Source organism: Pleurodeles waltl, chromosome 6, assembly GCF_031143425.1.
Source record: "Pleurodeles waltl isolate 20211129_DDA chromosome 6, aPleWal1.hap1.20221129, whole genome shotgun sequence".
NCBI classification, from domain to species: Eukaryota; Metazoa; Chordata; class Amphibia; order Caudata; family Salamandridae; genus Pleurodeles; species Pleurodeles waltl.
This window is the reverse complement of record NC_090445.1, coordinates 1,272,337,612-1,272,356,623: the sequence shown is the minus strand read 5'-3', so window position 1 is coordinate 1,272,356,623 and position 19,012 is coordinate 1,272,337,612. Positions and strand designations below refer to the sequence as shown.

General features: G+C 40.4%; 1 protein-coding gene across 1 annotated transcript in view; it reads left to right on the top strand.

Annotated features, from left to right (window-relative positions):
- Positions 1-18,389, top strand: part of SGPL1 (sphingosine-1-phosphate lyase 1) — a 434,641-nt gene extending 416,252 nt beyond the window's left edge. The window contains exon 14 of the mRNA XM_069240571.1: positions 13,083-18,389. Coding sequence (XP_069096672.1) covers positions 13,083-13,223 — 141 coding nt within the window. The 3' untranslated portion in view covers positions 13,224-18,389. The remainder of the gene's footprint in view (positions 1-13,082) is intronic.
- Positions 18,390-19,012: the final 623 nt, after the last annotated feature.

The window sequence follows — 19,012 nt, the reverse complement described above, 5'->3', positions numbered from 1 at the left end:
TGATGCCCTTTTAAATGTCTAATCACTCAGAAGCTCCAGATTCAGTGCTTTTCATTAAACACATGAACAAAAGACGCAAATGAGATCTAATATAATTTTGAACAACGAAAAACTGTTTTGTTTGCAATTGGATTTCAAAATAAACACAATAGTTAATTACATTGCAAGATATTGTTGCAATTGTTTCTGTGTTTTTTGGAAAGACTGCAAATACCACAAGCTTCCTTTATTGATTAATTTAACCCTAAATGATTCTTAAGTTGCTCAAGAAAGCACAACAAGCTTGGAAGCCACTACTGAACTTTAAGCTATTTTGAGTTATTGAGTATTTGCAACTTGCAGAATTGTCTGAGACCTACTTTTATGCCCATCTTTTCTTCATGCATCCTCCTCACTTTTCTCTGTGAGGGCCAGTCATTGGCAGAACATGAGCTGCAGGTGGTCATTAAGCTTCTTGAGATTCTGGCCCTTGATAATGATCTCTTGGCTCACACACCCTGCTTTTATGATCTTTTATTTTTCAGTGAAGAATGGTAATTTGTACAGGACATCCATTGTGGATGCAGATTAGTTGCTGTCATTGAAAGGGAAATCAATACAGTTGATAAGAATGCTGGTTGCATTCATTGTTTTTTTGGGTGTTGGGGGAGGAGGGAATGTCGTCAAAGAGGAGGTTAGTCGTTCTCTTTTTTTCACCAGGAGGGTGTGAGCCTTTTCATTTACTGTCTGAATTATTTTCGTGAAAGCTTCACATTGCAAAATAATGTGTGTTATAGCTTGCATAATACATTCTTGATTTCTTCATTAGCACTCAGAGAAGCCTTATGGCTGAAGTCTTTAAATAGCCCCAAACATCTACCCATCTCTGACCTACCTCATATTTCTAGATATGTTTTTATTGTCTTAATTCTCTGCCTATAAGTATCCTAAAGTTCATTTTCAAAGGTGGCAAAAAAAGAAACAAGTTTTCCTTTGGAGTTGGGATGTATGACTCTTTTGATTACAACCATTGTGCCCAATCTCATTTGTGGATGGTCCATCCTTAATAACTAAGGGGTGGGTTACCTGATATTTCCTTTTCTTTGATGGCATGGACGTGTGCCTCATATGCCCCCTTCTTAGACATAAAGATGCTCAAATGTACACTGGAGCATCCACACAACCTTTTGACTCCACACCGTCTTGCATAGTTACAGCAGTGTATAGCGTGTGCAGCATGAGACACTCCCCTTTCCCTTACCAGCACTGGGTGGGACGCTTTAGGGCTGCAAAGTAGCACCATCTATGAGTTGTCTAGGGTTGCATGAATCTGGTGTAGTGTCCTGCCATGATCTACAGCAAAAACAATACCTGTGCAGGTAACTTTGTAGGTAGCAATTATATATTTAGTTTAGCCACTACACTCTAGACTGTTCTTTTAACATGGTTGCCAAAACAGTTTATAGACAGTTGGTGCTTGATTTTCTGGAAATAGTTGGGTATATATTTTTCCTAAACCATTTTCAGCCTCTCCATCATCCGCTCTTCTGGTGAAGCCTTATAAATGTAGAATTTGACATGCTGACCGTTGACAGTATTTTATTTGTGACATGTTCTTGAAAATGAAATAGCCATTAATACTATGGAAGCATTAATACTAGAACCACCAGATCACGAAATTTGAATTCACTTTGTGCCTTGCGTAGAACAGATATGGGCCCACAGGATCAGTCTTCCATTGTCACCTCCAGACCTACAGTGCAGCCTGGGCTACAGGTCACCAAGTTAGTGCTGTCAGACGACCACCTGATCCATAAGTGAGGGTCTATGTCAGCCTGTCAGCCTCTTCAGGCACTCCGAGGCACAAGCATGAAACTCTTTCTGTAGGGGTTGGTGTTCTTGACTGCTTAGGCCCCATCTGCACTGAGCCTCAACCACTAATATGGTGCAAAGTAGGTTCTCATCAGTATGAGCCAAACCTTTGATTATAAGGGAATTAGATTGGGATATAAGGGTGGATACTGATATTGGTTTCACAGATAACATACCCTATTGTGGTAACACTATAAACCATGTGGACAGTCGTGACCCCAAAGCAAATATGGTAGTCACCCTGTATTTGAGTTGTACAAATAACTGATGTTGGAGTGAGGATAGTGGTACTGGATGCCGGTGAGGTGGAAGGCCTTGAATGCAAGTAAAACCGAACTGTTTTCATAGGATCAAGATCAAAGTGAGAAAACTGTGTGCGGAAACTAATGGTAGCCAAAATAAGCTTCTAAACTATATTAAAACCCATTTAGGTGATAGTTAAGTAACTTTGGAGGTGCACTTTAAGCGACAAGAAATTGGAGCTTTTGCAGCCATCAGCTACTCAGGTTAAAGCTTTAGTCATCAGAAAGGAGCAGAGCTGCTTTTGTTACAGTTATGGTTGGCTCCTGACTGAATCTTTGTGTCTTCATTTTTGACTGTGTACCTAAGAAGAAATGCTGAGGCTCCATAAGATTTCTAAAAAGTGCCTAGGTGGTGGCAGGTGCATCGTGGTGGGAACACATCAGCCCGGCAGCTATGAGGGTTCATTGGCTTCAAACTACAAGCAATGTAAAATTTAGAGCACAGGAACTAATCTAAAAACTATATCATATAGTAGGTTGGGCCATGAGAAAATTAGTTTGGACCCACATCTTTTAGGACTACAGTTATGATCTCGGTACAGGAAGCGCGTTGCAGCCGGGGACACTTGTTCCAAGGGCAGGAGCCCTTTAAATCCATTTCGCGCTCCCGCCGTCGCGGGAAGCGCATTGCAGCTGGGGACACTTGTTCCAAGGGCAGGAGCCCTTTAAATCCATTTCGCGCTCCCGCCGTCGCGGGAAGCGCGTTGCAGCCGGGGACACTTGTTCCAAGGGCAGGAGCCCTTTAAATCCATTTTGCGCTCCCGCCGTCGCGGGAAGCGCGTTGCAGCCGGGGACACTTGTTCCAAGGGCAGGAGCCCTTTAAATCCATTTCGCGCTCCCGCCGTGGCGGGACGCGCGCGGGCGGCGCCCGGGCAAAGCCCGGGCCAAGGGCGGGGCCGTCCTTGCCCGTCATTGCCAGGAAGAGGCTGGGCTGGGCCCCCCCTCTTTCAACTGCTTTTTGAGGGCTCCTGGTTATAAAGGAAAGAGAAATACTAACCGGAATCGAGAAGACAAAGGAACTATTGTCCCTCCTGACCCGGACAGTGGCCTCTTCTGGGAAACCTTGGGATTCGCCTTCAGCCTTTGGTGGGACACCGAGTGCAGGAATATCCCAGGAGCTATCATACACGGGACAAACAAGTGACAATTTATCCTTTTATCCTTTCCTTCTTTTATCTTCCTTCTTTTTTAAATTCTAACCTATATTCAAACAGATTGCTACCGGTCGGCAAAGTGCTTTACCTTCTGCTAATTCGTTTAATTATCTAAGTTGGGTGGTGCTATCCTGGTGCACACAATTAACTAAGCGTAACTTACCTTATATATAAATACCCCATTTTCTCATACCGGATTTAGAGTGATATCACATAAAATATGGGGAAGAGGAAGCACTCAAAATTGAGTCACCCCCCAAGCTTAAAAGACAGTACCTCCATATTAAAATACATCTCAGGGGCCATGGGTATGATAGACAAACAAATTGCCAACGTAGAGGGGAAAATCCTGACATCCAAAGAACATAACACCCAATCTCCAACGGACGTGGTGATAACTGATGATTCTACAAGGTGTAATAATGAAGCACTGAACAGAGATGCAACAGATAAAAATGGATGCATTCAAAATATCTCAGATTCAATTCTCTCATTAGATGACCTTTCACCTGTAGCTAAACGCCAAAGGAAGCCGGGGCCAGAGAAGGCAGACAATACCCCTAAAAAATCTCTTAAGAATGATTCAGTACCCACACTCGATAGAAAGCCCTTAAAGAAGTCATCTCGGAAGAAACTCCCAATTAAACCCGTAGATATGACTAGATCTCTCCTAGCCAACCTCTGTGACCTAATAAATAGCATGAAATCATCATTCGGGGCCAAACTGGATTCCCTGTTGGAACGCTTAAAAGTAGTGGAGTGCAAGGTCGAGGCAGGCATGGGATTTATAAAGTCTTTACACCCAGAGGCCTCACACGACCTAAAACAAAATCCAAGTTTAATATTGCCAAATTTGAATTTCGAGCGAAATTCCCAATCCATACCTCTAGATAAGGTTAACGACCCACACCCGTTCTCAAAGCTCTTGATTAAACCACAGGTACCATTTATATCAGCAAGTACTAGCCATATACACTATATTCACAAGCCTCTAACCAGCTTACAATCATTTCCACCAGTACCAACTACTAATCATAAACAAGTCACCACATTGCCCAACACTCCCTCACTAATTAGGACAAATATTCCCCGAACCGACAAAGGAAGGCCTCAACATACTGAAACAAGACCCCCGAAGTCTACATACATACCTAGTGACCATTTACATCTTCCTCCGGAGGAAACTCCATACGTTGTGGTCCTGACAAATGTTCCCCCTATAGGTGATCAACACCGGGAAACGTGGCCGGCATTGAGGAATAAGGCCCTGAATTGGATAGGAGCACGTTTGGGTCCTGGGAGGGTGGGGGTCCTATTTAATTATATAAAAATGGCAAGAAGAGTCAAGTGGATAGGAAACAGGGAAAAAGTAGTGGAAGGAGACTGTGTGGTTCTTTCATTCAAGACCCCAGATTTGGTGCATAGTATCATCCACAAATTAGGTGTTAGACAAGCCACTTGTCAGGGAATTTCATTGCTACCCCTGGGTTTCTTTTATCCAAGATCTTCGGGGCGCAACGTTAGGGATCTACAATCCGTAAATGAACAAGTACTAAATATCCTGGACCATAATTCTCTTAGTAATAGATTTCAACCACTTACAACGCTAGAAGATTTGGATTGACTAAACAGGAAGAAGATAGATTTTCCGTATGAATTTGCCCTGGATGTAAATAAAGAAAGGCCTACCGAGAACAGGGGAGAGGTATCCCGCGAGATGGCATCTGATAGGAACATCATAGACATCCATTTGAATCAGGGGAACCAACTCCCTCCAATAATCTATACTCAAGATGACGTACCACTCTTACCATCTATAGGAGGCGCACCCCCAACCCTATCAATATATGGAAACAACTATACTTTACTGGAATGTGGCAGGTCTAACTAATAAGATTAATAACGAGCTTTGGGTAAATTTCATTGGGGATTTTCTTTGTATCTGTCTTCAGGAGACCTGGACATTAAATCCAGTCCACATAAATGGGTACAAGACATTTCATACACCAACGGTACAGGTTAATCACGGCAGGCCAAAGGGAGGCCTATGCACATATATCTCAAATAAGGCATGGCTACATAACCCAAAAATGCAAATCACAAAAACCTATTATCAAATGATTGAATGCAACTTGGATCAGAATACGCACCTAGTACTCATCAACTTCTATAATAATGCAACGCATAGAGAAGTCCCCAAAATTTTAACAGAGATGGGTGAGGACCTAGAGGAAATATGTGCGAGCAATAGACGCGAGACTTTTATTATATGGGGGGGGCGACTTTAATGTACATCTTTGCAAGGAACCCACAGGAAAGGTGTGTGGTTGGGATACCGAAGATATCGGCATTGGACCGCACTTTTCACATACCGTTCAAGGAGAGGCAATGAATTCAGTGGCCCAAAAACATAATCTGTCTCTTGTAAATGAATTATCTCCCAAAGAACTACAGTTTAAACCAACCTTTAATGGAAGGGGTGCAAATACAGTTATCGATTATATTTTAATGTCAACACATTTTGTACACTATTTTTCTAATTACATAATCCATGACATCGCAATAAGCGACCATTTCCCTCAAAGCCTGGAACTTTTACCAATCCCTGCCACACAGGCTAAAGCCAGAGAGGTAACGATGGTAAACGACATTGTACTAGCCCCGGGTAATGGTTATACACTGAGATGGAGTCAGACTGACCCACAGGTATTATTAAAAGATATATTACGTGAACATATCCAAGTGTTCCTTGATTGCCTTAGTGATGACACGGCCCCAGGACAATGTCTAAGTGCCTTCCAACAGATAACCTACATCGTAAAAAAAGCCCTCACGATTAGGACAGGAGGGGCAGGGGGTAAGAAAAGGGAAACCGGCTGGTTTGACCACGATTGTACGAAAGCGCACACAAGATTAAAAAAAGCCCTAAGTGCCCCCATAAGATGTCAGACTGAAATACGTATCTGCAGACTGGCATATAAGACAGCCACAAAAAAGAGGAAACTCGCTCTGAGAGGGAAGTCATGGACAACTTACACAGAGCTAGTCTGACGAAAGACAATGCCCTCTTCTGGAAAATAATAAATACTCCCGTTCTAGGTGACAATAATACCCCTAGAATGGAAATTGCAATTTCGGAAGAGGACTGGATCACGTACTTTTCTAAGATATACTGTCAACCCCATGACAGAGCTCCTCCGGACCTTCTAAAAGTCCTAGACTTTGAGGAAGATCGACACCTAGCAGTATCACCCCAGTTTACCTTAGAGGAGGTAGTAGAAGCTATAAACACAAGCAAAGCAGAGCAGGGAAAGCGCCAGGGCCCGATGGTGTTCCAATCGACCTATATAAAGCTAACACCGACCTATGGGGCCCTCTATTGACGCAGGTACTGAGGGCCATTTGCACACAAGGCCCACCATCAACATGGCGCCATTCTATCATCATACCCATATACAAAAAGGGGGATCGCCTTAACCCAGCCTGTTATAGGCCAATTTCTCTCCTCGATACATCAGCCAAATTAGCGGGGAGAATAATTCTAAATAGACTTCAAACATGGGCGGAAGAAAATAACATTCTATCCCCAGTGCAGTATGGCTTCCGCACAGGACTAGGTACAGTGGAACAGGCTCTGAACTTAACTATCCTAGTGGGGAAGTATACGAAGACCAGAGAGGGTAATTTGCACCTGGCCTTTATAGATTTGTCCTCAGCATTTGACTGTCTCTTGCATGAAAAGTTATGGGATATTCTAATAAGCATGGGGGTCGAACCAACAATAGTCCATTTCATAAGGGATCTGTATACTGGGTGCAGAGCAAGAGTAAGGTACGGGATGAGAGGGGAATGTACTAAGTCTTTTGGCATATACAGAGGGGTGCGTCAAGGCTGCGTTCTCGCACCACTTCTATTTTCATTATACATAAACAACCTAGAAAGTGAATTGATAAGCAAATGTAAAGACCTTCCACAAATAGGCAATCGCCCCGTTCCCGCACTTCTTTACGCAGACGATGCAGTACTCATGGCCAGGACACCGCTAGCCCTCCAGAAACTCCTAACCACTTGTATAAATTACATGACAGCCCTGGGCCTCACAGTCAACCGCTCGAAAACGTTCATAATGAACTGTGGCAGGAAACTGAGCAAGTCCTATAAAATCACTATTCACGAGGACAAGGTGAAGATAGCTCCCACCTTCTCATATTTGGGCATAATGTTCGATAAACAAGCCACTTGGGCACACTGCGTGAAAACAAAAAAAAGACCAGATCATTAAAACAACGGCGGCCTTGAAGATCTTTTCCAAAAAACTAGGGGGGATCTCTCCGTCAAACATGGTAAAAATCTACAAAGCCAAATGTATCCCGGCAGCCACTTATGGAGCATGTATCTGGGGGTATAGAACTGCCATGCGATTCAGTTGGTGGAAAATGACTTCCTCAGATACCTACTAATGGCACCAAATAGCACGTCATCATATATTAGCCATTCAGAACTAGGGGTCCCCTTTGTAATTGATCTAATTAAGATACAGCCTCTATTATTATGGCATAAAGTGTGGACCTCTGAGCATACCGGATTAAACCAGGCCATACTATCCGACTGCATGAATCTAACACACTCGCTTAGAGTTCCTTCGCTGAGATATATTATGACCTTTTTTTAAAATACGGGCTGCGAAGCATATTACCAAAACCCACAATCACTGGAAAAAATAACCAGGAGAGATTCGAGGGCTCTGACTTTGAAGCACTTGGATGAACAGAGATGGGAAGTGGAATCAAAAAAATCTACAGTAATGTCTAACTAACTAATTCTGTCGACGGATGCAGTCCAGCCTTACCTAGTAAGCGTGGTAAATCCCCAACATCGATTTGTTCTTACAAGATTCCGCTTAAATATCTTCCATCGGCTAGTAACCTTTCCGATTATGAGTGACTGAAGTGTACAGTTTTAAGAGCATGTCCATGTGATGCGAAAGCTTCCCAATCTACAATGCATGTGGTCCTCTTTTGTAAATTTTATGATCTACCAAGAAAACGGTTCTTATTGCCTTTTTTAAGATCTACTAATTTGCGTCAGTGCCGCGACGCGTATTTCAGCTTACAGATTTTATCCTCTATTAAAATGTGTGGAATTTTAGCAAACTTTTTATGTACAGTACTCTCTGTAAGGAAGTCTATGGGCGTACTGAACTAATTTTATTTGAATATCTGGAATCTCCAGTAAACTCCTCACTCTCTAGAAAATACTGTAATGGAACTCGATTTTGCACTGATGTAAATTTATCAAGTTTTATATACCTGTCCTAAATGAATTAAGTATGTGTTTTATTACTTTTTCTATTTATTTATAATTTTTCTTACACATATTTATTGCTAAATGTGTTATTATTTGATACTTTTATGGCTTGTTGAAAGTCGAATAAAGTCTCTTTGATGATGATGATGATCTCAGTATAAGGGGTGGTTTAGAATTCCAGAAATATTCATCTGAAAATCATTGGAAGAATGAGCATCCTCTAGGGCTAAGGTCAAGTTTTGATTTGGTCAAATTTAAAAAAATTGATTAGGTACTTCCCTTATTCAGGGGCTGAGTGAGCGTTGTGGATATCAGTGCTGGTGGCTGGCTGTGGAGTTTATGATATCTTGCAGTTGAACTTTATTTGTGTGATATACAAGAAATACTTAGGTGCTTTTCAAAAATTCTTTTATATTGTTTTAAGGTTGCAATTAAATGAATAATCTGCAATTGACTGGATTTTCTTTAAAAAGATAACTTTGTTTTTAATATCTTCACAAATTTAAATGAATTAAATGTCAATACGTTTGCCGAAGCGTCAACAAAGATGTTGTTTTCCTTTCGCATCTCACAATGTAGCACAGTGTGCCAGATTTAGCCTATAAGATGACAAACAATGGGTAGGACAGACGCACATGAAAAAAACACAAAACACGCACACTCACTCTATCTCTCTCTCTCTCTCTCTCTCTCTCTCTCTTTCTCTCTCTTTAGGACCTAGTTTTTTGTTTTGCCAATAACTTTGGTGCTGGTTGACACATCTTCACAAAATTTTCAAAACCAGTACGTACTCACTTCAGCTGCTGTCTTGAAAGTTTCAGGGTGATATGTGAAGCAGTGGCTGAGAAAAATGGAGGACCCCAAACACATTTTCCCCTTGCAATTTACCATAGGGATTTTTAGACACGACTAAGACCCAAACCACTGGACGGCATTACACAGAATTCGGCAGACCTCTAGCTCTTGGTCCAGAAAAGCCCTTTTTGTAATTTAGTGTGAACCGGTTCAGAAGTTTTGGAGATATTAAAAGAAAAATACATTTGTATATCTAGGGATGCAGATCCTCGGTGGATCTGACAGATCTAAATCTGAGATCTGATTGGCTGCCAGCACTTCAACCAGGAAGTGTTGGCAGCCATCTTGGGACTTGAACTCAGTGAATCCCAAGGAAAGAAAAAAACATAAGTGGGCAGGGTTGGAATACCCTAACCCTTAAACCTGGTGAGTGTGCCTTCTACTTTCTTTTCCCTCCTTTTCCCTTGTTTTTTGTGCTCCCACTCCTTGCTTTTCTCTTGTTCTCACTGCTTTCTCCTTACTTTCTCCCCCATATTGTGTGGCTTCTCTTTGCTTTTTCCTCCTTTTCACTGCTTTCTCCTTCTTTTGCTGTTTTTTGTGTGCCCACACTTTGCTTTTCTGTTGTTTTCACTGCTTTCTCTGTGCTCCCCCCCCCCCCCGTATTTTGTATGCCTTCTCCTTGCCTTTGCTTCGTGGTGTGGGGTTGGAAGTATGGGGCAAGCAAAATTAGGGGATTTGTGACATTGACAATTTCCTCTACAATTCTCATTACAGGTTAATCATGTTTACTTCTGTAATTTGACATGTGGCATTAGGAGGGACTGATTGTCCTCCCTAGTTGGCTTGGCAATATAAACTGCTTGTGTTGTGCTCCATTTCAGAGGTTGCAAGAGCATAACATGACAAATATCCCTTCTGCTTGATTACAAGTGCCATAATTTGTAATACACTTGTAATACAGTAGGCGAGACATCCGCCACATTAGTGACCGAGAGTTCCAGCCACCAGACTCTGAATAAAGCTCTTGGTTCCCACGCACAGTACTAACGATATTCTCTTCCAATAACATAAAGGACTGAATCATCACCACAAAAATGGCAAACCACATTTCTGTGCAGTGTTTCACTAATTCCTCTTCAGTGCGGTAACAAAACTTAAGGAGGCCCCTCTGCAAACAACATGTAGGGCCCCCTTCGGATTCACTCAAGTGCTCTAAGTTCAGGGTATTGTGCTGAGGGGCCCCCAACGAGCTTGGAAGCTCCCCGCACCATGGGGGCTGCTAGGGTCTCTTGTGTTTTGTGATTCCACTGCTTTGTCAACAAGGTGCATGGAACGAACTTTCCAGTTTACTACGTGTTTGTGAATATTAAGGACTGTGCTATGACGGAGAGAAAATAAGTTGCTTTCCAGTCATTGATTAAGAGTAACTTCACTACATTCATTAAAAATAGCTTGCTCCCGCTGTAACCAAAAGAAGAAGTATAGAAATTGTGGTTGAGCTCTTCTCTTTCCTGTCAAAAGGAACAGTCTTCCTAGCACTGCCGCAGAAGCTTGGTGAAAATACTAAATCCCTTTCTAATAAGTGACCGTGTTATACTGATTCCCGCTATAAGATGGAGTGATATAAAAAGGTATTATAACTTTAGTTTATGGGTTATTACTTTTTAATTCTGTTTGCAGATAAATACTAAATCTGATCTCATTTGATAGCGAATGTGAAACTATTTTTTAAATCGATATTTCTCTTTGAAACAAGTTTGTGGGTTTCATACATCGATCTTTATACTTGGGGGCATATTTTCAAGGGCTGGCACATGCTGCACTAAGGCAGCAATGCACCAGTTTAACTCGTGCTGCGCCACAACAGTTCGTAATGCCTTGGGTGTGCCATATCTACAAGACGGCACACCATATCTCAAGCCTCCATGGTGCTTACAACTGATGATCAATGGGAAGATAGGCGCAGCACAACAGGGCCAAAAGTGACGCACGGCTGAATTTGGGCTTACGAAAAGCACAAATTCAGCAATATGTCCCCCAACAGAGGCGATGCATGACTTCAGAGTGGCACAACTTGCCTGTTGTGTGGGGACAATGTGTAAGAGCAATACTTTGGGGAATGCGCACCTTGAACACATTTCTAATGGGCCACGATGTGTAGCAGACAAGTCTATATTATTATGCTTATATGTGACATTACATTGTCCGTAGTCTTCTTATGCATAACTTTCAATTATATATGTTCCCATGACCCCATGCTGCACTAGGGGTCCAGTATTTACATAGGGACATGTATATGTCTACTGGACAATGGAAGCAATGTGTTTATTACATTAATTGGGAAGTGTAAAGTGACTTCAGCTGATCACTTTCCTATTTATAAGCCACTGCATCAGTTCCAATGCCTGGGTTACCGTGTTGTAGGAATTCTGACACATTGCAGGCTTAGCACAACACATCAGAAAGATGTGTCACACATTGCCAAACTTGTAGATGCCTATGTGCCCTTTTTCCGATAGATTATATGTGGGAACGCCTACTTCTCAAATATTAAAATCTGTGTGGCACAGGCATTTTCCATTGCATCCATTGGAAAACTAATGTATTTCACCAAATGCATCACTTTGTGGATGTGGTGCTCTGTTTGCGCCGCCGGAGCATAAAAAAAAAAAAGACGCAACAGTGGCGTAAGCTCCTTGTAAATATGCCCCTTAGTGTTTATTAATTTTGATAGACTCACCGTGAAGTACAATTGAGATTACAGGTAAATAATTTTGTTGTATTTGCCTTTCCACACCAGTTTCCCCTTTATTTACATGGCACTCTGTTTTTAGGAATTCTCATCATATGTGTCCTGTGTGTTCAAGCCAAAAACTGTGTGCTTTCAGAGGGCAGTGCAAGCTGCAGTGTCTTCAAGCAAATCGATATACGAGCAGCTCACAGTGCCCAGGTGCAACAGTTGCCTCCTCCCAAAAGCAAAGATCTACAGAATCCTATGAAATGGATTTCCCTGTCTCCCTGAAAAGTCCTGTCACTCTACAGAACTGTGCTTGGTGAACTTGTCACTCCTGGGAGGGAATTCCCTTACCCAGGATTTCAGGTCGCCACTGTGTGTATCCTAGAGTGTAGTAAGTGCATTGGCCATCATAAATCTTCCAAAAAGGGCAAATAATGTCTTGATGGAGCTGGGTAATTTTTGCCAATAGTAGAAGGCAAGCAAGATCTGAGGCAAAAGCAGCTATCTTCCTGAGTTGTTAGCAACGTCCCCATAAACATTTTAAATAGTTATTGAATAGGAAATTATGTAATCTGAATACAGGGGAATATAAATTTGGGATTTTAATTAGAGCAGGTTTGCACTTTTGTGGATGTGCATTTCTATTACCAGCTTAACAATGTGGTCAAAACATATCGAAATTTGAAAAGAAGTAATAAAAGTAGCACACTATGGCCCATCATGTTGCCCTTAGGACCAGATAAATGGTTAAATGTTACTGCAAATTTCAAACCCTTCAGATCATTGTTTATCCTCCACATCTTTGCTACTAGGTAACAAATGTGTACTCTTTGCACAATTTCCTTACAACAGGCCATGGTTTCGACCAAATGTTTTATTCTATAGTGCCATGTTTATGTTTTGGTGTTAACATTCCTTTTCATTCTTTCAACCTAGGGTGCTATCTATGGTATGGCGCAGACCATTCCTGACCGGTCAATGGTGTCTGATATTTCCTGCGCTTTTCTGGACTGCTTATACATCACTGACAATGGTTCCGGTGACAAGCATATCAACGGCTCCCCCAGACACCACTGAGGCTGCCCGAACATGCAGTGCCTTACTGTAACAGCTCTGGCATGTATTCTTCCTCATGGCTTTGCTGAAAATGTTGACGGGAGTACATCTGTAGCTGTTGTTTGTCCTGTGGTTAATAATGCAGAATTCTGATATTTTAGGGCAGGCTGAACTTCAGATTTTTCCTTTTTCTCTCCACTCAAAAGTAACCACTTCCACAAGGACCAAGCTGCTCCCTCTTGCACTGTTTAATTCTTTGAATCTTAATCTAGCCAGATCAGCAATAAACAGCATCGGTGTTTTTATTCTTAAAATGTACAGGTGAAGCCGTCAAATCATGTCATTTCCTAAAATAATGAGTTGTCCACACAGCTGGGATGTCCAATAATGTAATATTATTGTCTTGTTTTCTTGCTTACCACTTCATCATGTCATGTATAGTACTAGCCATCAGGTCTCTAGATTTCCTGTAGCTGATTTCTAATCACCCAGTATTAAAAGGGAACCGTCTTTCTTGTATACTGTGCGATGTAGTAGAACTTCTATAGTGTTTTTTATATCCACAGCCTCTCTCGTATGCTGGGTTTGAAGCATTTCAGAATCGTTTCCTGATGATTGGGCCATAAAAACGTATTTTTGAATGTTTCTTACCTGGGCAACCTGGACCAGAATCTAATTGCCTTCTGCTTGCCGGAAAAGCCGCATGTTTTATGCTTGAGAGAGGAGCTAAATCTATCCTTCAGTCTAGGTTTCTGGTATGTCATTGCTTCCAAGGCAAAACGAGGCACAGATCCCTGTTTTTTTCATCATGTAAAGTTTTGTAAACTGTCTCTAAATTACTCATTTAAAATAGTCACTATTCCTGGGTTGTAGCATTTTACTTTTTTTTTTAATAACATGCTATTTGTGTGTTTTTTAAAGTTAGTTGCTAAAATGGTTTTAGATTTAGGCATTGTATTAAATGTGCTCTGGGCTTGCCTGGAATATGGTGCTCTCTACTCAGGTGGGCTGGCATCAGATGACCACTTTAATATGGCAGCACCCTGTGACATCACTATTGGTAGCAAAAGCTAATTTTACCATTTAAGTGCATATTGTGAGAGTTATGTGGGAACACTTAAAACAAACCTCATGTTTACTAAACAAAGGAAATTGTAATCCTCGGCAGACAACTAGGGAATCGACATTCAAAGCAAAATGCGAAAAGTGGAATTTGAGTGTTAAGGTGTGATTGTCAGTAATGGTAATTTTGTTGGCATTATAACGTTTGCTTTTAAATAAGTTTAATAATCTCCTTGTATGTAGTACGGTACTTTACCTTAACAAAACCTACCTCCACAGAGCTTTTAATTTTTGGTACCTAATTTCTGCTGAGTTTGGACTAAAGAGTAAAGTTTGACAACTAGACATAAGATAACCTTGTTCTCAAGACCCAAACTTACAACCAATGGCTAGGAAGAGAGTGTTGGCAGTAAGAGCGTTATTCTGCTCAGTCTGCCTTAAATTAATTAGCAGGAAACCTCCAAGAGCACAATGGATGATCCTTACTCTTCTAATTTACGGGATATCTCACTTCTGTAAAACAGTTTGCACAGCAAACAAAGAGAGGCCGTTGTGCAAAATAAAAAGTAATATGGCCAATTTGTTTAAATGTTACTGTGCTTTACTCAACAGTTCTTATATTTAAAAAATGCAGTGTCTAGATTCAGACAAACTGATTAGTACACTAATAATATTAAATAAATTATCATCAACTTTTGATACTTAGATGTGTGCCTTTAACACATTTTAATTACGAAGACTCCCTTATGGGTCCAGTCTAATTGAGGAGTACAGTTTTAAACCCACTCAAGTAACAGCACAGAGATTATTTTAAGTGTCATGGTTGTTGTAATTTTTTTATTTAAAAAAGAACCAGCCTTTAAACACAAATTGTTCTACTGTAGTAGCTGTAACTCTTTTTTTCGTGATGAAGTGACACATTGGCAGTTGCTGGGTTTTACTGTGGTTTTTTAACACAATTCAGATCTGGATATTTAGTAATTTGGCGTATTTGTAATAAACAGATGCTTGAAGTACGTAGAGAGTGTATTCCATATTGTAGCAATTGCTTCCTTTTCAAAAAGCTTAACTAGCTGTCTAGGTGAAGAGTGTCCTTCCAGTCTCTTCAGTTAAGGTGGTCATGCAGGTACTCAAACCTAATAAGAATTTTATTGGTGTGGTCTGTTTTTGACCTTTAACTCAGTGGTTAAAATCTCAGCAACACATACCTAGGCTTCCAGCCTTCCAAGGTCCGTTGAGTACTATCATGTTATAATACCAGTTATTGACAGTACTTTGAAATGACACATATTGTGAAAGAAAGTTTTAAACAAACCGCCAAAATTAATCTTCACACAATCTTCCCAGTATTACCATGAGATGTATATTAGAAAATAGTCTGCAAGCATGAGATTGGATAAAAAAGTAGTTGATTCATTATGACTGTTATGTATGAAAGGTTTCATATTCCCCTTTGACGAGGCAGCAGTTCTAGCAAAAAAAATGGTTTTACATATTTTAGATTTTTGATATATAGCAGCAAACGTGTACAATGCCTTAATGTTGGTTTGCCTAGAGACGAGTATACTTAGTCATTGCTGTTGGTGTTTTGTCTCGTATCATGTGGTGAAAATGCCAAAAAGCCTTAATCTTATACCAAATTCTTTGAAGTGTGGTGCAGCGTGGGATATGGTTTTTAGCCAGAAAGGCGTGCTTAATGTTTTTGCACAGTGCAAAGTTGTATGTGGTATGGGTGGGGATCTGGTGAAAGGCATGGTTTACACAAAATATCTATCTGTGGCCTTCAGGGAAAGCATTTGTAATTGTCTCAGAATGGATCACTTTCAGAAATGTCTTTCACTTGTTTCTAAGAGTTGCTGAAATATTTAAATGTACCATATTTTGCTTTTTTGACAGGGGTTGCCATCAGTATAACAATTGTTATTAAGGAATTATACTTCGATGCGGTTATTACAAGACCAGGGTTTACCACTTGCAGCATATGGTTAATGCACTTTAACTTCATGTATTCTTTGTAGAATGTGAAAATGTGTTGTGTTCACATGTTTTTCTACAGATATTTTGCTATGCGTTTTCATTAGGTTACTTCAGTAAAGGTTAAAAACCTTGATGATGCACTGTATTGCTGCAGTCACTCTGATGCCACATCCCTGACATTTTAATAACTTTAGTAGCGTTTCTCCTTTGTATTGGTGGCTTTGGTACTCCTTGTAGGTGGCTTCACCCAACCCAAGTGCCTCCAACTAGCCAGGAAAGCTTGGCAATGACTGAGTAACTTAGCTCAGTGAATCAGTGGAAAGTAAAGCAAAGCACAGCTCAGCACAATGACTTAGTGAAGTTTAGTATGTTCTGTTTCACCCTATATGTTTGCACAGTATGTCTTAATGGCCAAACTGTAAGGATGAAGTTGTACCAAATGGAGCATCTGGTACTGCATCCCCCTTGAGATATAATTTATCATGGAAGGAGTATGTTTTCTGGAGGATGAAGCCGCAAGTTGATACTGCTTTTGCACACACAAATTATGCCTGATAAGTGGGGATGTTATTTGCTTTCAGGAATCTGCATTTTCAATTGGTCATTGCCCCTTTGTGTTTCTTTAACATGAATACACTATGGGAGGCAATTTTGTACTACAACTTGTAGGCGACAATCAATATCTCACTATTGCTTCCCAGTAAAATCTTACCACAGAATGAAATGGTATAAAATGGGATAGGGGCCATGCTTCTCCTGCCTCACCAAGCTACAGAAGGGTGTTTTTTTAAGAAGGGCTTTTGACCTCTGCTTAGCTCTCAACACAGCATTGATAGGCAAACCATAAGATTTTACTGAAAATGTCATTTTAATGTACCATTAGTCTGAATTTATTTTACTGCATGTGTTCTTAGATGCAATATTTAAGATCTGAATGCAACTCACTGACTTAGTCAACATATGGAAGATAGTACACACAGCTTTCTTGCATTTTTCTGTTTTCCAAACCGTCACCCCTTTCACCCACCGTCAGCGTCTGCCCTATTTATATACCTCTATAAAAATGTATTGTTCCCATGCAGTTAAGGATACATTAGATAATTAATGTATCTGTTTGGATGTGATTGATGTATAGGATTTTTGATGCTACATTGAAGTCCTTGGCCTTTACACAAAATATAGACTCCATGTATTGTGTATGAGAGGTGGGAGGAACAGACTGCTCCAGTGATATATAAGTTGATATCGGTGTTTATTTGCTGATCATGCACTATGCAACATCCATGTAAAAAAATAAGAAGTTATTTTTTTTCAATCTATTCAGTTTATTTTCAAGCATTACATCACTTAATCAGATAATGCACTGTTGATGGCAGCATTTCATAGTTGCCCCCATGCCAGTTATTATATTTGCCCCATTTATTTGATTTCTTTATAGATCTGTGTGGCCTTGCACCTTTTTAAATTTAACGGTTTTGTGATCCGTACTCTTTCCTATAAGAACCAGTAGTGATGTATTTTTTATTATTTTACATCTCTTAACATCGCATCAAAAAGTTGAATTGGTATGCAACTGTCTTTTACTTGTATTTAAATGAATGCTGTTTAATAACAAACAAGCAAAATGAGCTCATCACAATTGTATTAAAGCACAGGATGGCTTCTTATTAATGTGTTTGTGTAAGTGAAGTCTAACAAAAAATATATATATATCAGCCCAAGTACCATATCGCTGCTGCCCTCAGCAAGTTCTTTCCATTGCCTCCGGTTTCAAGAGAGAACCTTCCTTCAAGTCCAACTTCACTCTATTGTGTTGTGAAAATAATCCAGATAAATACAATCTATTATGGCTTTCTTTTAACATTTATGACCAATTTATGCACTAGGACTATACAAAACTGTTTTTATTAAAAATGATGTCTAAGACTAGGCAATACCACCTTTCTTTTCGAATCTTTGCCATATGTAGTAGTTATTTGCAAATGTATGCTTCCTTTTTAATTCAGTTCACATACCTCAATGTTACCGTTGGGGAAAAAACACCGCCCCTGAGGGAAAACAAAATGTGGCAGTTTGGTTTTGTTGAAAGTGCTGTTAAGCAAATAAATGTTGAACTTCCACTTTTAATAAAATTGCACTTGAGCTTTATTTCTATGTTTGGGAAGATGTTAACTTATTCCTTCAATGTACATTATTTCTTTTTTTAACAGTACTGCTTCTTAGAGAGAAATGATTATCGAAATAGAGTTGGATTTGACACTTGTTGCACTCATTACCAAGCTTTAATTAACCATTGATGAGACCATGGATTTAATTTGTAACAAAAGGATGTGCAAAATTGCATTGTAACTTTCTATTGGCCACCCAAATTATTTGTTCCTTAATTGAGCTGGGCATGGTTAGCTCTCAAAACACATTTGTATGGTCCGGCTTGACAGCGCAGCTATCGTCAGACAATTATGTGAGAATCACCAGGGACTTTGCCGACCCCCTCCCCACCCCTCCCACCACGTTTGGAGCCAGGAATACATGTTTTGATTGGGCAGAAGATGTCTGCTTGCCCTCCACACAACTGTGATCGTTTTGTTTATATATCCAGCTGTCCAAACTTAAACTTTTGAAGGTACACACATGCCATTGTGATGCTAATTTATGATGTTTTTCTCCGGCAGCAGCACAGATGGGAGGGAGGAAGACATTAATGTAAATGGATTTTTAGGTCTGGTTTGACAGTGCATTCATAAGCCGGCCTATTGGCTTTGCCAATGCTT